Here is a 23,062-nt window from a genome sequence, read left to right on the forward strand (position 1 = left end):
TGAGTTACCAGCTACTGTGTCACATCAGAGCAGACTCACATAGATGTGCTCTTTGGGGATTTACAGCACATCCAAATTACTGTGTGAACAAATTTTATTAGTAGGGAATCTGAATGGTCCCTACTATTCATGACAACTCTCACAGCACAGCAGGAGGTGAGGCCCACGTGCCAAACCTCTCCCGTGAGTGCGCCCTTTGCTTCTTCTTCACTAGCTAGAAGGCAGGTGTTCAGCTAGAGTAGTTTGGAGGTGTTTTTGAGTTTCTCTACATTCCCGGAAAAAAATATGAAAGCTTCATTTTCTTTTTAGGCACTTTATAAACTACAAGTGACATATTCCAGATACAATCTCATGCTTTAAACTTATGTTCTCTGAACTTTCTAGCAGAAAATACCAACCATTACACGTGCATGGCTACCTTCCAACTACAAAGGCGTATTTCCATTGCAGGAGTAATTTTTATTCCTGTAGCTTCATCTCCAACATTCAATTAACCTGAGCTCTTTTTGGTATACAAAAATGACAGTGGCAGCAGCAGCAGCAACTCTCGGTGGCGGGGGGGGGGGGGTAGTTATCTTAGAAGCGACACTCTGAAATAACCCTTGGGTTTGTCTCATAAGTGGAGCTACACCCTGTCACCATGTTTTCTGATGTTGGCACACATCATGGTTGGGGGGGAAGAGGGACTGTGGGGCTGCGTTGTTCTAGAGTTGGTTGCTTCTTTATTCTATAGATTAGGAATGGGGCAGGGCTGTTTCTAATGGGGTCTAGGTCATGATTTCTTCAAAGTCAGACAATTGCTTCATCATTTCTATCTGCATAGAATGCCTTCGAAGGAGTTTCTTTTTACTTCTCAGGTCAACTCTCTTTGGTGAGTTTGGAGCCACGGGAACCATAGATTTTAAGCCACTGGCAAGTGGGGAAGCTGGTTTGCTGCTGGCTCTAATATCTGGGATAGGTGGGTTTAAATTCACATTTAAAGGGGGCAAAAAGCCAGGCCTCGTGTGAGCAATGCGGTCTAGTAAGAGAGTTCCAGAACCTCTTCTTTCTAGAAGATGAGGTGGCCTGCGGCGCACTGAGCTGGGCGATGTGCTGGGTACAGCATCCAGGGACTCTCGAGAGTCATGGAAAAGGGACAAGTGGGAGCTGTTGAGCTTCTTTCTATCTAAAGGCCCTTTGCCTGACTCAAGGGACATAGAGTTGGGTGGGTCAGGCCCTGGCTGTACATCTAAGTCATAGAGGTCATTTTCCAACAATTTCAGAGACACTGGATCTTTCAGAGCTGAGGGTCCCACTGGACACATCCCACCCTTCTCTTGGTCGACAGGAAGCGTCCCTCTCCTGACCAGGCGTGGGTGGGGAGCCTGGCCTTTCTCATAAGCCGCTTTCCAGGAAGCTGGTGCTGAAGCTGGAACCTTCAGAACTTGTTCCTGGACTGTGGGGAAGAGAGCAGGGTCTTTACTGTCAATGCTGTTGGCTCTGGAAAGGGGCCCCCTTTTAGGGAAGGACATGTCACTGATGCTCCTAATGACCTCGTTGTCTGTGCTTGTGCCATGGATTTCATCCTGGCGTGTGGAAGCTGCCAGCACAGAGGGAGCTATCAAGCCCCAGGGCTCAGACTGGAGCCTCTTCAGTTGGGGCAAACGGGCCCTTTTGAGATTAGGCACTTTCCTTGTCGGTGATGCAGGCTCATTAAGGACCTTAGAGGTACTACAGCCACTTTGGTGTCCTGTTTGGAGGACGAAGAAGTCATCATCCTTCTCATTGGGTGGAGAACCCAGGCCAGGAGCCTTCAGTTCAATGCCAGAAGGAGAGGTACACAGTGGTGGTGACTGTCTATCTTCCACTTTGGGTGAAGGAGGGACATTCAGATACTGCTTGGTGGTTTTGGTGCCCGAAGACGATTTGTCTGTTGTTATAATAATCACTTCCTTGCCTTTGGCTTTGCAGGCATCAAGGAGATGCTTCAGTGCATCCTTGTCATCTGCGTTTATTGCATAAACCAGAGCCGAAGCCCCAGTGCGATCCTCAAGGCTGGGGTCTGCTCCGTTCTCCAGCAGTAAGGATACCACTTCTCCCCCTGCTCGTCTGATGCACGCATGGATGAGTGCAGTCTTGCCAGACTTATCCTGAATATTGGGGTCTGCCCTATTGTCCAATAGATACTTCACCATCTTAGACTTGCTAATGCTTTGCTGGTCCACATGTTTGGTAATGCAAGCCACCATGAGAGCTGTTTCACCTTTGTCATTGCTCTCATTGATGTAAGCGCCCCCTTCCAAAAGAAGTCTGGTCAGCCGAAGCCTCCCTAGCCACACAGCTTTTAAGAGAGAGTTCCCATCAGTCCTCAACTCGGTGTCATCATCCATCATGGCGGCTTTAGCTTAGGACCTCGGAGCCACAGAGGGTATCAGACCTAACAAGGGAAGAAGAAGGACGTGTGTTAGTCCACTGCTACTCTACACAGCATGATTAGTTCAAAGCCTAGGTACGATCATGTCCCAGCCTGACTTCAAGCTGTGTCATCTGAACTAAGTTATCTAATGGCTACGAGTGAGTTTCTTTCTTCATCTATAGTCCAGGGTGAAAATAATAGTGACCTACCACCTAGGGTTAGTCTGAAGAGTCCTTCAGATAGTGTATATAAAGCACCTGGCCAGGGCCTGAAGCATTGGCTCAGTGGTTGAGAGCATTTGGCACTCTTTCAGAATCCCAGAACCCACATAGTGGCTCACAATCCATTAACTCCAGTCCCAGGGATCCCAACACCTTCTGGCCCTCCCTGGGCGCTACGCACATACCTGGTACACATACATACAGGAAGGCAAAACACTCACGCACATAAAATAAAATGAGTAAGTCTAAAACCATGTGTAAAATATACATCCAAATGGCCATATGAAAAGTGATTAACATAACGCAGAGCACACCGTAACAATTTTTTAAATGCAAGATATGGTTGTGTTTGACTGCTCAGTTAATACAAATATAGAAATCTAAGTTCCTCTAGGAAATAAACATTCATATCTGTTTTATTTTTCACTGTGGGATCCATGGCACTTAGCAGTGATTCACACATAATGAGTAGGCTACTTCACAAATAATCATTAAAAGCAGTTATCAATGCGCATCTGGAAGGCTAGCAGAAAATACATTAACATGCTGATCCCTGTTCTAGGTAATAGACCTCGGGAAGGATCCATTTTCTTCTTTTTGTTGGGTTCCTAAAATAAATAGGTATCACTATGTCCATGGGAAGAACGCGGTAAACAAATATATAAAACCAAGTCAATATAACTACCCTTTCCCAGGCTCTAGTGCCCACTTTCCCAACAGATGTCAGAATTCTTATTTGTCTAATTCACAGTAGCTCCCACCATGCCACACTGTGTCTTTCCCTCTTGTTGAACTGATCTATGTCAAAGACTGGAGAACAGGGTTGAATTCTTGTTCACACAAAAACCAAAGTTTCCTCCACCAATGTTTGTCATAATCAAGTTTTCTTTTTCTCTTCACATGAACTGTCCAGTCCATGGACTCAGAATATCCACACTGTATGCTTCAGATGCATTTTATAAGAAGGGAAGGATGGGAAGACCAGCATGGATACCCTGGCCAGCTTATGGGTACCAATTACATTGATTCATGTCTGCAAGAATGACCTCTCTAAATGGATACCCTGGCTATCGAACCCTCACAAGCTGGTGGCCTGTGGCTTCCTCTTCACCTGACCCACAGCAATCTTTGTCTTCCTTACTACTCCAAGCAGGGCCTTCTCAGTTTCTGTTTCTTATAGAATTAGCAGGCAAGGCTTTCTTGGCTGAAGTTGAGAGATAGGTGCACATTCTTTTAAAAACTTTCATGTATAAAAAAGAAGGAAAAAAAAGGTGCCTGAAAGATAGCTTAGTTTGTGAAGTGTGTGCCGTGCAAGCATAAGCACCTGAATTAAATCCTCAGGGCCCATTTTAAAAGATGGGCATGGTGAAACACACTTGTAATCCTACAGACAGGAAGAGCTTGGTGAGAAGGATCTCTGGGGTGTGGTGGAAGGCCAGCTTAGCCTAATTGGTGAACACTGGGTTCTAGGGAGAGACCTTGTCTCAAAATTAAAAGCGTGGTTATCTCTTTAGGAATAACACCTAAGGTTGACCTATGGCCTCTCCATACTCACGCACACACATGAACACACTGCCACCATCACCACCACATCACACCACATTAAAAGGAGATTTAAAAAAAAAAAAAAAATATTTCATTCATCCACCCAGACTCCTCCTGGAAGCACTCTCCTTTAAAAAAAAAAAAAAAAAAAGCAGCAGCAGCCCCTGTCTTTATCTTCCTGGTCTGATGCATTCCTACTTCAGATGCATCACACTGAAGACTCTTAGTCTAACCTGCTGCAATTGTGCTTGTATGTTTCCATGAGAGTTTCTGAAAAGTTGCTGTCATCTGAGGTCATTGCAAAATTGATGTATTGGTGTGTTTATATTTCTGTCTCCTCCCTCTTCTCTTTTTTCCTTTAATACCCCCATTGGTCTTAGTTCCACCCCCTGCTGCGATTATAATGATCTCATTAACGGTGTGCTACCCATGGTGGCTATGTTAAAGTCTTGAATTGTTTAATATTCAATATGCTTCTTGGTCTTTGTGTCCTGGAAACCAAAAGCAGAATTTCCAAGCACTAACCAATGAAAACACTTGTCTTCATTTCATCACTACAGCCTGTTTTTCTCTGACCCCCAACTCCCCATCCAGAGTCATTTCCTGCAATGCCAACTCTTCTCACATTCTGCCTACCTTAAAATGTCAGTGTCTCTTAAATACACCCACTTTTTTCCCTTCCTGGAACTGCGCTGTTTCTAACTCTAAGGACTCCCTGCTCTTCTTTAATTATTCATCAACCTCTAAACATCAGCTCAAATGTTACTTCCTTTGTAATCAAGAGAAAAATCAATCAAGATCCAAGAGGGAAAGTTGAGTAAAATTCCAATGACTCATCTAGACTATATAAAGAACTCCTCCAAATCATTTCCTCCAAAAGAGGATACACAAATGACCCATGAGTTATACGTGATCATCAAAGGTACTCAGCCTCATCAGTACCCAAACAAAAATCAAATCAAACACAAGGTACTACTCAATGTTACACAGAATGGCAACCAAAGGATGCAGGAAGTCAGAACCCATCAGGAACCTGCTGAGGTATAAATAGATACCACGATACTAAACTAAAGCCTACATTCTGGCCCAGGCATCCCATGCCTAGGGTAATACTTGTGGTAAACTATAAATCATGGCTACAATATCCTCCTATTCTGGTACATGTCTGAGAAATTAGCCAATAAAATAGGCAAAATAACACCATCACTTTTGAGCAAAGCTGTCACAGGCCTTGCAACATTTACATTTTCCCTCTTGGAACCCAGCTATCTTATGAGGAAGACTGGTATATCCCACCAGAAAGATCAGGTAGCTACCTTCTTAAGTGCAGATGAGACCATTTCATCTGTCTAGCCCTAACCATCTACCAGATAATTGCAACCATCTGAGTGGAACAACCAGTAAGTTGGGGGAATAGTTGGAGAGAGAATTCTTGCTTTCTTCTGATTTATTTATTTACTTATTTATGCCTTTGGAGTACAAGAAAATACACTCTAGAAGACTTCCAGTTAATTAGTATGTTTTTTACTCTGCTTGTATGAGTTAAATTTTCTGATATTTATAATTAAGTCCTGACTAAAGTATCAATGCTATCTCCTTATTCATTCATTACTCATGCCAGGAATGAAGATAAAGAGATTATGGAACTCAGGTATTTACAATCTAGAAGGAAGTTAATTTTCATGTTATGCTTGCCATGGAACAAGCAATATGCCGAATAGTGCCAATGTCTTTATGCATTGTCACTTAACCCTTACAACAAAAACATGAGATGGATAGTAATATCATCACTTTCTTAAACTGAAGTTTAAACTGGACATTAAGGAGATAAAGCCACTTATCTAAAAATCACTCAGAGAAAGAATAAGCAGGCTACCAAGATGAGACTTGATAGCCTATGACCATTTAGTGGGGGAGGAGGTCCCCGTGGTCACAGACATAGGGCAGGGGAATAGGGTGAAAGCAAGAGGGAGGGAGGAATGAGAGAATACAAGGGATAGGATAACAATTTAGATGTAATCTGAATAAATTAATTAAATAAAAAATAAAAATCATCTTCATAGTAGTTTGCAGAGCTAAAATTCAAATTCAGCAGTCTCACCCCCAAGCCCATGTTCTTGACCTTGATATGAAATAATTGTACATTGGTGTAGTAAGTCCTCGAATAGATGACAAATGTACAGCAGGAAGATGAGTACCATAAGGAACTAAGAGTACGGATTGGAAAAGAATTATTAATGAACACACAACTGGGATAGCCCTTGAAAAAAAAGGGATAGAAGTTTCTTGAACCAAAATATAGAAAACATTATACCCGGGGTTATAAAGAAAAGGGTAACTTAGCACAGAAATTTAGAGAGGCAGTCTTATGGTATAGAGGCAGGAGTAAAAGAGCACAGCATTGGTAGCATGAGCTAACTAATAGGATAGGAAATACCCCTGAGACTGTTGTACTAAAGACAGATGCTGGTATGTGGAAATGTCAAATAGTGGAGAGCTGTAAAGGAAAAAGTGGCATAACCATAGGTGAGAGGGTATGAATGGATTTGGAAAGCTAGGAGGCCACATAAAAGCCTTCTGGAGATAAAGAGAATTGAAGCTATCACAGCACAGAGGCTGAGCAAGAAAGAACTGACCAGTTTGATGCACTTCATGTGAGAGTCAACCAAAATCTAGTTTCCTTTCACTTGAGATTTGTCTTTTTTTTTTTTAAATAATTTATTCAGATTGCATCCAGATTGCTATCACCTCATTTGTATCTTCCTGTTGCCCCCCCCCACCCTTGGTCTTTTGCCCTATTTTTCTCCTCAAGACCTGTTATAGAAAGGGACCTCCTCCCTCTCCATATGATCACAGCCTATCAGGTCTCATCTGGATAGCCTGCTTCCCCTTCTTCTGCGTGCCACCAGGGTTCCCCTACAAGGGGAAGTGGTCAAATAGGGGATGCCAGACTTCCCTACTCTCCTCACAACTGTGGAGAATGGCTGTCCATTGGCTAGATCTGAATGGGGGTCTAGGTTTACCTTGGATTATTCCCCACAAAGTGAATGCTAAGAACACCTAATGCTACCTTACTGGAGTCTCACCAGAAACAGCTGACACATCCTCTGAATTTGGAAATCCTATCACTTTGGCTGCTCTAGATGCCATTATTTTATCTTTAAAACATCACCCTATGTTTGGTCCAGGAAAATACTTGCCTTGAAAGCATGAGAACCCAAATTTGAGATCCAGCACTCCTATGAAAAAGCCGGGTGTGGTGGGATGCACTGGGAAACCCAGCACTGAGGGAGACAAAGGCAGGAAGATCCCTAGTGTTCCTGGGACATCCAGGTTAGCCCAGTTGATGAGTTCAAGGCCAATGAAAGAAGATGTCTCAAAAATTTAAAAAAAAAAAAAAAGATGAAAAATAAACAAAACAGCCGGACACGGTGGCACACGCCTTTAATCTCAGCACACAGGAGGCAGAAGCAGGCAGATCTCTGTGAGTTCGAGGCCAGACTGGTCTACAAAGTAAGTCCAGGACAGCCAAGGCTCTGTTACACAGAGAAACATTGTCTTCAAAACAAACAAACAAACAAACAACAACAACAACAAAAAAAAAACAAAATATAACTCAAAAGAAGGTAATTTTCTTGTGTATCAGAAAAAAGTAAACTAAGACAAGAGCAGTGTTTCCCTGTCCCCTTTCTTCTCATGCTCTTGGCAGGGCCCACTACACACCCCTCTCAATGATCCTTAAGCTTTTAACCTGTTTAACATTATAACTATGATGATAATTAACCTAACTTCCAAGACACCGGGGCTACAAAATAAATGCTGAAGACTAAATACCAGCAGCATGCAAAAGTTAAATCATGTACTGTTTGACTGACACAACAGAGGAAGGGTATGCACCACTTTTGTCCTGAAGTCTTTCTATTATTTTGTTGTCTATAAAACTATACAAGTCTTGGGGACTGGTGAGATGGCTCAGCGGTTAAGAGCACTGGCTGCTCTTCCAGAGGTCCTGAGTTCAATTCCCAGCAACCACATGGTGACTCACAACCATCTGTAATGTGATTTGGTTCCCTCTTCTGTCATGCATGCAAATAGAACAGTCATATAAATAAATAAATGAGTATTTAAAAAAAAAAAAAAAGGAAGCAACATTGAACAGTGACCATTCCTGAGTGATTTAAAAACAAAATAAAACAAAACTATGTAAGTCTTATGCCCTGTTTAAGTTCAATCTTCATGATTTAAAAATAGGAAGTAAAAATGGCAGGCTTTGGGACTTTTTCTCTTTGAACTTAGAATCATTCATTACTGTATCTTTCTGTCTTTGTCCTGAGTATTTCAGACCATGTCCTCAAATTGAAGGCCTGAGAGCCATGTTGCCCACAGTCACGCACTGTTTGACTGGCATGGCATTTGAATGTTTTTAGGTTTATTTACTTTATTTTTTGTGCATGAATGTTTTCCTTGAATGTATGTCTGTGTACTGTGCGCTTGCCAGGTACCTAAGGAGGTCAGAAGAGGGCATGGAATGCTTGTGAGCTGACTTCTAGGTTCTGAGAATAGAACCTAGACCTTCTGCAAGAAAGACAAGTGTTCTTAACTGCTGAGCCATCTCTTCAGCCCATGACATAATATTTTAATTACTGTATTTGAATATGTTAAGGAGAATTAGTCATTCTTTAGCATGAGAAGGTATTCTTCTAGCTGTTACTTATGTAGGTTATGTAGGGACAGGGGTTTGCATATAAAAGCAAAAGGCCACCTCTCCACTGTTCTGCCTTTTCTCTTACTTCCTACTACTGACCTCTTCTAAGTTGTCAGAAGGCTCAAATAAAACAATAAAGGTAGAGGCGCGTGCATTTCTTGTAAAACTTAAGATGAATATGGTCAAGTGAGCCATCATAAATTATTTAACTAGTAATCACTTTGGTATAGATGTAATGTCATGTCATTCACTTTATGGCTACTTTCTTCAGTCACAGGTCCAAGAAATTTCCAGGTATCGGCCCTCATTTGTTACACACGCAAATGTTTCCATAATCTGAAAGATGTCTCTATGCAAAAGAGAAAGATCCATAGACTTTTTTCCTGAGAATCTTCACAATTATTTGTACCTTACTGAAAAGGCTTAGGTAAAAGGCACAGAGTAGGCTCCCAGGACTTTTTATTATACATTTTATATTTATTTGTTTCTGACTATAGTGTCATCTTGTTTCCCCTCTACTTCTAACTACTACTGAATATAATACACCTGTTATCTTGTGAACCTTTAAAGACTGTTTTGAGTTCATTGTGAAGCAAATAGAATATAGTTAAAATGCATTTATTAAGTTGATCCAAAACTAGTTTAGAAGTCATCGCTGTCACATGTTAATACGTTCAGTGCTGAAACTGCCAAATTCCAAGCTCCTAAGGAAGTAACAGTCTGTGGCAGAAGAACTGTAAAACAAAGATGCAAGAGATCAGGAGGTAAAGTGAATACATAAAGTAAACTAATGAGGAAAAAAAAAAGAGTTTCAGCTTGGTTGCTAGGTAGGTGCATAGGTACATAAGAAATTCGAATTCAGGGCAAGTGTCCTTTTGCCAAATATGTAAAATAACCCCAAGCTCTGCCTACTTCATGGTGTTGTTATGAGCATCAAATGATACACAGTGTGTCAATGTCCTGTAGGAAGTTCTGCTTTTAAAAAAAATCCCGATTATCACACTGAATCAAGCCTGTCCCATATTCTTTCTATAGAGGCCTGCCCTGCTCTGAGCCCAGGCCTGCAGTGTGATAGTACTGTTCTTTACTCCTGTGTAGCTTTTCCATCTGCCTGCCCCTTTCCCACTAATGCCACCAGACCACAAAGTTCGACAAATGTACACACACACACACACACACACACACACACACACACTTTCTAACAGGGAAACATTATTCTAAAAGTTACAGACATTTATTTATTTATTTATAAATATTATTTGCACCTTACGTGAAACAGGCTCCCACGTATCACAATGTAGCCTCAAAGTCCTATGTAAAGAACAGTCTCTAACTTCTGATCCCCCTGTCTTTCTGACATCCAGAGTACTTAGATTTCAGGCATGCAACCACTGTGCCTGGTTTTACTGAATGTGAGGGTCTTACTCGCGGCTTTGAGCATGCTGGACATACACTCTACAGTACTCAGCTACAGCCCCAAACACGGAGCCTTAATTCAAACACATGCAGTAACTCTCTCTGTCCAAAGACATACATAGCGCTACAACTCTGACCACTCTTCTGTCTCCTATTACCCCCAGGTTTAGAGCTGTTTCACAGAAGGAACACTGCTCAGATTTAAGGTTCCACTCTTGCAGGGTGGGGACGAGTTTATGATTCAGTAAGCTGTAATAGTGCTTGGCTGTATAAACTTAGACAAGCTACTTAGTCTCTCTTGCTTTATTTTTTTTTTTTCCTCGTCTGAAAAATGGCGATAAAAATAGCATACAGATAGAACTATCATGGTATATAAAATTATGTAATCTATGTAGAGCGTTTGGCACGAGGTGTTGGCACACGGTAAGCGCTTTATAAATGATAAGTACTGGGGAAAGTTTGGATACACCCTCCAAAACTGAGGAGGCCACTTTGTTCAGCTGCAGCGTTTGCGGAAGCTTGAAAGGGCATCTTTGCACTCCGCCCCTTCCTTCTGTAGTCACGGGAAGCGGTTTAGAAGACTATTGAACTCCGCGTTTGTCTTTGCAGCTCAAGAGCCCTGTCTCTCCAAACCCAGGAGTCGCCGCCGCCCACCACTGATAGAGGTAGCAGCCTAGGAGCTGATCAGAGCCTCTGCGGGGGAAGGGGAGGGGGGTGGTGGAAATGGGGGAGGGTGTAAGGGTGCAGGGTGGGGGCTCTGTCCGAGGTGCTGAAACCCAGGGAGCGGCTGCGCCTGCGGTATGGGCGTCCTTTGCTATTGGTGTTGTTGAGCACCCCGGTGAAGGCCAAATAAGAGGGGGTCGGGGGGGGGTGATGTGAGGCGGGGATCAGGTGAAGCCAGAGCTATAAATGGTACTCCTGTTATTTCTCATGAATTCCCGGACACATACGCTTTACGATTTTGTGCATGTTTTCAGAATCATGTCTTGTCGTTTCCCACTCCTCGGGTTTATGCAAAATATATAAGGCTTTGCTCCGGCTTCAATTCCTATTAAAACCCAGACGCCTAACATCCAGCCCCAATCTGCAACCATTTCCTACTAAAATCTCTGTCTCCTACGCATCTCATCCCCACGCATTAATGCAAATATATATATTTTTAAACTCAATCCTTCCATTCCAGTCTCCCACAATTTCCTGTGATAAAAGCAGGCTCTCTCCTACCAGCCCCGCCTCCTGCCCTGGCTAGAAAACGCGGACTTACTTTTGGGGAGCCTCTAGTCTCACCTAGGTGGCCAGTGGAAAGCCCTTGAGGTGCACTTACCTAGTAGGGATGCTTACCTGCTCACCCAGAGATGCTGCCTTGGTCCAGGACTTCCACAGTGCCATCACTTGCACAGCACCTCCTCCTGTGGCTCCAGGTTGGCTGCCAGAGGGTTCTGCCTGCCTGAAGCAAGGCCGGAAGCTGAGCTCTCCCTGTCCTCGTGGATGCCGTTGAATGACTTGCTCAGAACTTCTTCGGGGGCCATAAATGAAACCTCTGTGCCAATAACTCGAATCACTCTCTGGTCTTCCAACTTGTGGCGGCCAAGAGGGGAGAGACGTTTAATAAGAGAAGGAAGTATTAAAGACATGTGAGAACGCTTTTCAGCTTTGAGCGGCTGTCTGCAGAGTTCCTGCGCAGCCCAGTCCTGCAGCTTGGCTTCTGCTGGTTGGCTCTACTGGCTGACAAGCGGCTGCTGCCCGCTGGCGCCCGAGAATGACTCTCCAGCCACAAACGGAGAGGGCTGTGTGGGTGGGTGTGAGCGAGGAAGCTGGAAGGAGGGGGCAGCGGGGGTGGGGAGGTACCTACCTGCCACTGTGGGAAAAGGAGCCGCTGCCCCGCCCCACCCCACCCCTCTTTCCCTGCTCTGGTTGAGATCAGATTGGCTCAACAACTTGGCAGAAGCTCTAGAAGCCTTGATGTCCCTGCACAGGAGGCCAGCGACCTTTGGGTCTGGAGACTTGAAAGGTTCTTTGCAAAGTCTGGCACTGGTAGGGATTCGAATTCATGTCTATTTTGGTCTTCCTATGGCTCTACATGCCTCAGATTTCCTTGATAAACTCCTCGGGGTCTCTCGATGACAGTCCACAGTGTGGAGAGGAGTGAGAATCTGATAATTTGTGATAGTTCTCACATGGCATATTTCTGGATTTCACAAATTCCATCCTTTAAGCCGCCTCCTCCCTACTCCTATGACTTCTCATGGACTCATCACTAACAATTTTTGTTGTCTTTTAGCTAAATTAATTCATGGCTACTGCATATCATTCAAAGGAGAGTGCTATATTTAGGAAGTGGGTGCCTCCTTCCTCCGAGCCCTGTAGCACCCTTTTCACACTAGTCAGCTTCCCAGAGGTAAGCTGAATTTTCTTCTAAATATATATGCACACATAGCATCTATTTGTCCTAGCCCAAAATGTCCTACTTCTTGACTCAACTTTAGTAATATCTATATTCCTTGAAAATTATCTATTTTATTTATATGTTCAATGTTCCAGCACAAAGTTTCAAAGTGTTATCTTACCATTTTTATTATGGTGTCTGTGTGTGTGTGTGTGTGTGTGTGTGTGTGTGTGTGTGTGTGAGTGAGAGAGAGAGAGAGAGAGAGAGAGAGAGAGAGAGAGAGAGAGAGAGAATGTCTATTCTGAGAAAATCCTCTTTGCATCCCTAATATTCTCTGTTGTCATTTTCTATCACCCTGTCTTCCACTTACTTTAAAAACCAAACTTACTAGATGGCTATTGATTTTACCAATCTTGTAAATGTGTAAATATTATTCCCACTCTGCCTTTATTAGTTGGTGGTTCCACAGTACCTCACATGGAAGTTTCCATTCAGTTCCCATGATTTTTAATGTCTTGAGTGCTATTTATGGATGCTTATTTAACATGCTATTTCTGACAGTGTAGTGTTATAGTCTGCAAACTCTGCTTGACCATGTCTGGCTTTTTGTATGTGTATTTGCAAGCATACTGCTGCATTCGGGTCATTTACTTACGTTTTCTCCATTCCTGTTAGTAAATTGTTTATTAGGGATAGGTGATCTCCCACTGAGCCCTAATACAGAATTATACTAACCCAAAAGAATGATTTTGACAGCATTCCAGTTTTCCCATTGGAGATATTTAAATTATTAACATGGTTATCTATTCACTGAGCATTTTTTAGATGACCCTCAAAAATCATCTGTGCTTCATGGATTTTAAAAGGATAGATGATTTTTTTTTTTTTACTATCTTTTGAAAAGCATTAGTGACTGCTGGAGTTGTTATTAGGTTTTTTGTTTGTTTGCTTGTTATTTTGTTTTAACTCTGATTGAGTCAATTTTCAATAGTGTGTATTTGCTTAGAGAAAAATAGACTATTTATTTTATATTTTAAATTTGTATTTCCCATTTACAAATTCTCCTTTCATAATTGCTCTTCTTTGAACTGAATCTTTTGCCCCTTCCATCATCACTAATTTCATGTTCTCACACATTATCTTGGCTGCTTGTAACTACTGTTATTTTGCTATAGTTGAATTGTCTGACCTACATAATTTTCATTGTATAGTCTCTCTATATATAACCATTTCAAAATATTCAATGAGCCTTCTCCTTAAGTTTCAGTGAGAAAGTGGCATTTTTTTGTTATATGTGCAAATGTATCCTTTACATCTTTTTTTGCACCCTAGGACGATACATTTTGTTGGTTAAAAGCACAGATCACAGAGACAAGCTGTCTGTATTTGAATCCCAGTTTTATCCTTTGCTAACCATGGGATCTCTGGTGAGAAAGAAAACTCTAAGCCTTTTCATGCCCCAATTTCCCATTGTGTAAAATAGGGTAAATTACTGTGTCTATTTATGTGTTAGTATGTCTGTTAGTATTTAATATGTTAATATTTTAAACAAATTGTCATAGCATCCCAAGATATTTGGAAGACTATTTTTGAAGAAAAAAAAGTCATTGAATCTGGGTTATTATGACCTCATCTGACCTCTTTACTGTGCTCAGATTCACCTGTGAACAAGACAAGTATAATTGTCTTCTTTTGCAGTGGGACCTACTGAATACCCTCCCCCTCCTCTTCTATGTTATACTACCAATGTCGTATTTGACAACATGAAACAAAGGCTCTCTGCAAACTACTCCAGGTCTGCTTCTCGGCCACTTTCTGAACCCTTTGTACTGGACCCACTCGGTTAACCACAACAGCAGTAACAATGTTTTAAAACTAATTACTAATAAAAGCAATAAAATTTTTATAAAATATATTGCCCGTACCCTCCAGCCAAAGACACTATAAACTCTTGGGGTTTTTTTTCTTTTGTTTTGTTCTTCTGTTTTATTTTTTTCCTGTATGCTACTTGGGCCCTATACATTGTGCCTGTATCTTGACATGTCATACTCGGTTTCCTCTGGCAGTTTTACAATTTCAGGTCTTATGAAGAAACTTTGAATTGGCTTTTCTGCAGGATGAAAGGTCTATGTCTCATCATCGCACTCCTTTACACATGGGTGTGTTCCTTTCCCCAGCACCATTGGTTGCATTTTTCCCCAATATTCAATTTTAACTCCTTTGTCAAAGATTAGGTGCCTGTGGCTGTGTGAGTTCATTTATGGTCCTCCACTCTATCCTTCTGGTATGTGCATCTGGTTTTTGTTTTGTTTTTTTGTTTTGTTGTTGTTGTTTTTTGTTTGTTTGTTTGTTTGTTTGTGCCACAACGTTTACTGTGTCTCTGTAGTAAAATTAATGAGTGGGCATTATCCTGTCTCTACCACTACTCTTTCTGCTTAAGATCGCTTTGGCTATTGGAGATATTTCACTATGAACTCTCAGATTTCTTTTTCATATGCCATGGGAATTTTGACTGAGATTTCAATGAATCCGTAGATGTCTTTAAGTGATATAGCCACTTTACACTGTGAATTCTGTCAACCCAGGAGCAAGGAAGGTCCTTCTGTCTTCAGGTGTCTTCTTCAAAGTCTTCGGTGTCTTAAAGCGTTTGTTATCAATGTCATTCCTTTGTAACTTTTTTTTACATTTATTTATTCTGTATGTTTGCAGAGCTCATGTAGAGGTCAGAGGACAACTTGCAGAAATTTGTTCTCATTCTCCTGTGGGGTTCTAGGGAATGAACTCATTTCGTCAGGCCTAGCAGCAAGTGTCCGACCCCCTGAGCCGTCTCACTAGCCCAGTTCCTAGATAATTTTAAGGGTGTTGTGAATACTATCATTTTCTTGATGTCTTTTGTAGTGAGTTCACTGTTGGCATTTAGAAAAGCTACTCACTAGACTTTTTATTTTAATATTTTATATGTGTAAAGTGCCCTTGAAGGCATTTGGGGAGTGGAAGGTCCAGAGGGTTGTGAACTTTCATAAGGGTGCTGGGAATTGAACCTGGTTCCAGCCAGTACTCTTAAGCATTGAGCTATCTCTCCAGTATGCTACTGATTTTTGTATGTTGATTTTGAATCCTGATATTTTGCTCAAATTGTGAATTAAATCTATAGGTTTTCTGATGGATTCTTAGAATAAAGTATAGAATAATGCCATCTGCAAAAAGAGTTCATTTTGCTTTATCTTTTCCTATTTGTATCTTTTTATTCTTTCTGTTTTTAATTCTACTAAGATTTGGATCAATAAATTAAACAAGAATGGAAAGAGTCAGCACTCTTGTCTTGCTCCTGGTTTTAGAGAAAATGGTTTCTGGTTTCCTCCCAACTAGTATAATCTTGGCTATAAATTTCTTGTGTCTAATTTTCATTATGTCGAAGTATGTGCTTCTAGTCTTGGTTTCCTCTAGACTTTTAATATGTAGGAATAGTGAACTTTGTCAGAAAATTTTTCTGTATCTATTGAGACAATCATGTGATTTTTGTCCTTGAATCTGTTTATGTGTTGGATTACATTTGTTGATTTGTATATAGTCACTATCCTTGTATCCCTGGAAGGAACAAGTTCGGTCATGGCATATGATCTTCTTAATATGTTTCCAAGAATTTTGTTTAAAATTTTTTGCATTTTTGTTCATTGGGAAATTGAATTGTAATTTTCATTTTTTGTTATGTCCTTATCTAGTGTGAGCATCAGCCTAATGCAAGTTTTATACACTGAGTTTAGGAGAGTGCCAGCTCCTTGTAGTGCATGGACAATTAGGGGAATGTTGCCATTAGCTCTTCTTTAGAGCTTTGGTAGAATTTTTCAGCACATCTAGCTGACCCTGGGTCTCTCTTTGTTGGGAGACTTTTTGTTGCTATTTCAATGCTTTTCCCCATAGTGGATCTATGTAAGTTGTTTAGACTTTCTTTGTTTAGTTTTGGTAGATCATATGCATCTTGGAATCTATGCTAGATTTTCTAGTTTAGGGGAATGCAAATCCCTAAAATATTGCTTAATGGTCATCTGGAGTCCATTGGAATTTATTGTAACCTTCCTTTCCTCATCTCTAATTTTATTAAGTCTTTCCATCCTTTCTTTCGGCTAGTTTGGCTAGATGTTTGTTTGTTTGTTTCTTAATATAACCTACACTTTAACTGAATCTATATATTGTTTTTTGAGTCTCCAGTTCATCAATTTCTGCCCTGATATTTATTATTTATTACTTATTGATTTCCATTGCTTTTTATTTGGCTTGCCTTATTCTTCTAAGACCTTTAGGTGCATCATTAGGTTGTTTAAGATATCTCTGAAGTTTTAAAAAGTGTATGTATTTACTTACTTATTTTATACATATCTCTCTCTCCTTGTGTCTCTCTCTCTCTCTCTCTGTGTGTGTGTGTGTGTGTGTGTGTGTGTGTGTGTGTGTCTGTAACTTGCCATATGCATGTGTGAAGGTCAAAGGGCAACTTTGTAGATTCAATACTCTCTTTATACCATGAAAGCTGAGGTTCAAACTGAAATCATCAGGTTTATGCAACTAACACCTCTACTTGTACCAGCTGAGTGATACACCCAGTCATTGAAATTTTTAAGATTTTATTTTAGTTTTAGTTTACAAAGTAATTTTACATCCCAACTGTAGCCCCTCCATCGTCTTCCTCTGGTCCCTCTCTCTCTCTCTCATCTTCTTTCCTCTACCCCCTCCCCTCCCCTTGTCCTCAGAAAAGGGGAGCTCACCACCAACCCACCCCAGCACATCAGGCTAAATCAAGACTGAGTACCTCCTCATCCACTGAGGCCAGGTAAGCAGCCCAGTTAGTGTGAAGTAATTGAAAGCAGGAAACAGAGTCCATGTCATAAACAGCACCTGCTCAATTTACTAGGGGGACTCACATGAAGATCAAACCCCCCGTTAGTTACATACAGTCATTGCCTTTTTAATGTAATCATGCAAAGCAATATACTTTCCACTTAGAACTGACTTACATCCCCAACACTTTCAGTAAGTTGTTCTCTAATATTTGTTGCATCTGGAGGATTTGAATTTTCCTCCCTGGTTTTATTAATGACCCATTTGCCATTCAATAGTTTGTATTAGTCATGTTCTGTGTATTTGTGTAGTTTCTCTTACTATTGTCTTCTAGTTTTGCTCTAATATGATCTAGTAAGACACACAAGATGTTATTTTGATTCTTTTGTATTTGGTAAGACTTTCTTTGTATTCTGGAATGTGGTCAGTTTTAGAGAAAGTTCTATAGATTTCTGAGACTGGTATTCAGTGGAATTGTTTGTTTACTCTAATAATCCATGGTACACTTTAATCCTGAACTTCTTTGTTGGATTTTAGTTGTATGATGAACTATCTAAAAATGAGGGTGAGGTATTTAAGTCACCCATTATTTGTGTCAGACCCATTTGACACGACATACTTAATAGTGTATGTTTTATCAAACTAGAAGCCCAAAAACTTGATATTGTATTTTTTTAAGGAAGGAATCGTTTATTTTGGAGTAAACTTTTGAGGTTACAATTAAATCCTTCAGGTTAGGGAAATCACACTGCCAGGAACTTGAGCCAGCTGATTACATCCCATCTGCAGTCAAGAAGCAGAAAATAATGGATACTGGCTAGGGCCACTGGAATACAAGCCAAGGGACTGATACTGCCCCAAATGGAAGACCCTCCCAATTAGCCTAATCAAGGCAATTCGCCACAAGCATACCCAGAGGCCCATCTTCCAGGTGATGCGTCAAATTGGCAACTGAGTTTAACCATTACAACTCTACCCTTTGTCAACTTAACACCCAAACATATCACTTTAAATCTACTCCTTGTCTTCAAAATCTTGCATTTATCTCATAATGCAATCCAATTTCTAAAGTTCCCACGGGCTTCAACAATGTCAGCAGTTTAACAAGCTAAAGTGTCTTCTGAGGCTCAAGAAAATCTCTAAAATGTAAGCTCCTGTAAAATAGAAGCAAGTTACAAATTCCCAACATGCAATGGCAGAAAGTAATCACTACCATTTCAATATGGAAGAAAAGGACAGCAAGGAATGATAGGAGAAAAGCAAAAAGATCAAAACCCAAAGGACAAAGACCACATTCAGTAGCCCCCACGTGGAAACTGGGATTCTTCATGCAGGCATCTGGGCTCCAAGGGCCTTGGGTAGCCCCATTCTTCCAGCTCTGCTGCCAACAGTATGTATTCTCTCCTCTCCTCTCCTTTCTTCTTCTTCTTCTTCTTCTTCTTCTTCTTCTTCTTCTTCTTCTTTTCTCTCTCTCTCTCTCTCTCTCTCTCTCTCTCTCTCTCTCTCTCTCTCTCTCTCTCTCTCTCTCTCCCTCTATCTCTCTCCCTCTCCAGCTTCCTTGGTGGACATCCCAAGGTCCTGGCATCTTTGGAATCTCCAACAGCTCGAGATTTCCATTACAGATTAAGTTTCCTCTCCACAGATTGAAATAATAGCCTCTCAGGACTCCTTTCAGGGCTTCTGACCTGTCCTACATTACCTGGCATCACATCAACGTCTTTCTGAAATAGGACCCTGAGACCCTGTCAATCTTGCACCTTTCATGGCTGTAAAGTCGGTACCAAATGGATGACTCTGTGTTGGGATTTGAGTCTGGTTGTTTCCCAAATTAGCAGACTCACGTGCCCCAAAATGTTTGTAGCCTTGCCTAAAAACTTATTCCTGTTTGACCAATAAAATGCCAACCCACCTGGGCAAGGAAAATGGGGTAGGCATAACTAAGGTTCTGGGGTGTGTGGGATAGATTCTTGGAAAAGGAAGCAGTCAGAGACCAAGAGGAAGGAGATGACCAGAGAGGAAGAGGAGAAGGAAGGCCGCTGCCATGTGTCTCTATCTTTGAAAGTCTTTTTTCAGCTTAGTCAAGACTAATGTGATAGCTTTCAATGTGCTTTTCTTTTGATTCACTGAATCTTTCATCTCTATTTGTCTTTTGTTATTGTTGTTGTTTCAAATTTTCAGCCTCTTTCCTGATTATTTTTCTTCCACGTTGCTGACTTTTCCCATCCAAATTGTTGAAGTTTTCCTCTATGACACTGACTTTCTCCTGTAGATCCTGTATTGTGTTTGTTTATTTGTATCCTTTTCAAAATCATTGATCATTTTTATAAGTTAACTTTTGAAGTCTTCATACAACAATTTAGATATTTCCGTATCTTTGAATATAGTCATTGAGGCATTATGACTTTTGGAGAAATCAAGTTGTTTTGCTTTTACAAATATCTTGAATTCTGATTTCTGGTTTTATTTGGGAATATTTGAAGCTGTTTTTTATTGAGGAACACAACCTTGAGTACATCTCATAGTAGAGAAAACAAATTGTAACAACAACATCAAACTATACACTTACGGTGGATTAAAGCCCACTAATATGCCTATTATTATTTCCATAAAACAGAAAATGACAAAACTAATATTAAGTGTTCTATGGATTTAAAAAAATAATTTAGGATAGTGAAAGGGTAAAATCAGGGAAAGGGTAAGATGGTGAAGTAGCAAAGTAAAATGAAAGGAAGGAAAGATAGAAAGAGAAGAGTAAAGGGGAAAAGATAAAGGAATCTGGAAAACCCCAAAATAAAAAAATATTTCCTAATAATTAAAACCTTTCTTTTATAAACAAACTTAGATAAATTTAACAAAACTAAAAGAAGATCTTTAAAAATAAAGTTTAAAATATTACTAAAAGTATAGCAAAAAAATAAAAACAACGGAAGCCAGGTGGCACACATCTTTAATTCTATCACTTGGGAGACAGAGGCAGGCAGATCTCTGAGTTCCAAGCCAACCTGGTCTAAAGAACAAGTCCCACGATGGCCAGGGCTACACAGAAAAACTCTCTCTCAACAAACAAAACAAAACAAACAAACAAAAAAAAAAAAAAAAAAAGAAACATAGGAAGAAAAGGAGAGGAAAAGAAAAAGATTGTCCAACAGTGAAAAAATGCATAATCAGTATTGGCAGGTGGCTTCTGAGCTGTGTCCACCACCCACTGACACTGGGCTCAAGGTGTCAAACCCCAGGGTCACCCTAGCTGATGAGATTTGTTCCTGGCAACTGAGGATGAAGCTGCCTTCCCCATGTATGTTCCTGTCTGAACCCAGCCTACTGCTTGCACTTTATGGCTTGTCCATATCTGGGCCCCTCACTCTTCATAACTACATCCCAGGGCTGCTTCTCACCTGTGTTTTGTGGCAGGTTAAACTTAACTTTACTGACTTATGGTTGTTCTCTGTTATCCAAAGTGGCAGTTTTAAACAACAGATTTCATTTCAAGGTGGTACCTAGCAACTCCACTTTAAGTTGTATAGTGTAAGAAATGGAATTACTGTCCACTATTGGTGACTTGGCCAGCAGAGGAATTACTTTCCCATCAAACCTTGCAGATGGATCTGTGGTTTGTGAGAGCATGGGCTTACCCAGAGAGTAGATCTGTCTCTTTCCACCTGGGCTGCCTGTTTTCCATTTGAATAGGGCTGCTGCTTCCCCTCTGGGGAGCCGCGCAATTAGAAGCCTGCTTACTTAAGCTCACATCTTTCTGGGCATTGGCTGATGCTTTTCGCTGCCCCTTTCAGATGTCTTTTTGGGAACTTCTGAAGATCTTCTTCTCATCCACTTTGAACTGAGCCTGCTATTTCTCATTGTCTTTCTTCCTCACCAGGTGCCACATAGCAGACGTCTACAGTATGTTCCACCCAATGCTGCAAAGCACGCATTCTTCTCAACAGTCCATGAAATTTTCTCTAAAATAGACCACAGTTCAGTAAACAAAGCAAGTCTTAACAAATACAGGAAAAGTCAAATAGTTCTTGTATTCTACCTAATCACAATGGTATAAAATTAAAAATCAACAAGAACATAGAATATACACAGATTCATGGAAACTGAACAACACTGTTGAACGATGAATGAACTGTTGAAATCAGGAAAACTTTAAAACTCCTAAAATCAAATAAAAATGGAAGCATAAAATACCAGAACTCAGGAAACACAATGATAGCAATTCTATTTCTATTTACAAATAGCAATATCTTGTACTTAAAAGATCTTAAATATGTCATCAGAAAACCCTTAGTTTAGCAAGGTGGTAATATATGAAAATCAACATTTAAAAATACTGTAAGCTTTTCTTTATGCCAATAAAATTGCTGCAAAAGAAGTTGAAAAAATCCCTTTCACAATAGCTGTTTAAAAAGTGAAATAACAGCACAAAATTCAAAGCTTTCTAAAAGACTGAAAATTGACTAAGACACAAAAGGATGGAGAGACCTCCCATTCTCATGATTGACAGAATTAATATGGTGAAAATAGGTATATTACCAAAGTCATCTACAGATTCATTGTAATACCCATCAAAATTCCAATGACGGTCTTCACACAGAACTAGAAAAACTCTCAAGCTCATGTGGGAGCTCAAAAGACCCTCATATAGCTAAGCAATCCAAAACAGAAAGAACTATGTTAGAGGCCACCATACCTTATTTCAAGTCCTTATAGTACAATAGTAACAAAAGCATCATGGGATTTATACAAAAATAGACATGCAGATCAACAGAATGGTGTAGAGGACCCAGAAACAAGCCCCACGGCTATAGCCGCCTGATTTTTTTTTTTTTTTTTTTTTTTTACAAAGATACCAATAATATACATTGGGCAGGGGGGATGGCTTCTTCAACAAAGCACGTTAGGAGAGGTAGATGTCCACACATAGATAAGCAAATGAAATCCTTGTTTCTTGCTCTATGAAAAGCTATTGAAGACTTTAATATAGAATCAGAAACTCTTAAAGGAAAGCAGGCAAAACACTGTGAGGTACAAGTATAAGCAAGAACTTTCTGAAGAAGGCACTAACGACTCAGGAAATGATGCCTAGAATTGAGAAATAGGGTTGCTTGAGATGAGAAAGCTCTTCCGCAGGAATGGAAACAACACCAAATGAAAGGATTGCTTACAGAAGGGAGCACAAATTAAACTTGATGGGGGAAAAGGACACACGTTGGGTGGATGAGAAGAAAGAGTGTGGATCTTGGAGGAGCTGAGGGAGGCGTAAATATGGTCAAAACACATTGCATAAAACTCTCAAAGGGCTAATCAATTTCTGCTATTTTAAATTTTCTGTTTTATACATATGGACTACAAGTTGTGTCTGTGCATCACGTACGTGCCTGATGCCTGTGAGGGCCTAAAGAGGGCACTGGATCCCCTGGAACTAGAGGTACAGAGAGTTGTGAGGCATCACATGGGTGCTAAGTATAGAATCTCTGAAAGGGCAGCAAATGCTCTTAACTTCTATGTCATCTCTCCACACCCATAACAAAGAACTCAAGACATCCTTTATCTATGTGTAT

The 23,062-nt window shown here is 40.6% G+C and overlaps 1 protein-coding gene across 1 annotated transcript; it reads right to left on the reverse strand.

Moving 5' to 3' along the window:
• Nucleotides 1–696: 696 nt before the first annotated feature.
• Nucleotides 697–11,724, reverse strand: Ankrd34c (ankyrin repeat domain 34C). The gene is made up of 2 exons (XM_051140246.1): nucleotides 11,624–11,724; nucleotides 697–2,416 (listed from the first exon to the last, which is right to left on the reverse strand). Exon 2 carries the CDS (start codon nucleotides 2,370–2,372, stop codon nucleotides 768–770), a length of 1,605 nt encoding a protein of 534 aa, XP_050996203.1. The 5' UTR covers nucleotides 2,373–2,416; nucleotides 11,624–11,724; the 3' UTR covers nucleotides 697–767.
• Nucleotides 11,725–23,062: the final 11,338 nt, after the last annotated feature.

Source organism: Acomys russatus, chromosome 32 (assembly GCF_903995435.1).
Source record: "Acomys russatus chromosome 32, mAcoRus1.1, whole genome shotgun sequence".
Classification (NCBI taxonomy): domain Eukaryota; kingdom Metazoa; phylum Chordata; class Mammalia; order Rodentia; family Muridae; genus Acomys; species Acomys russatus.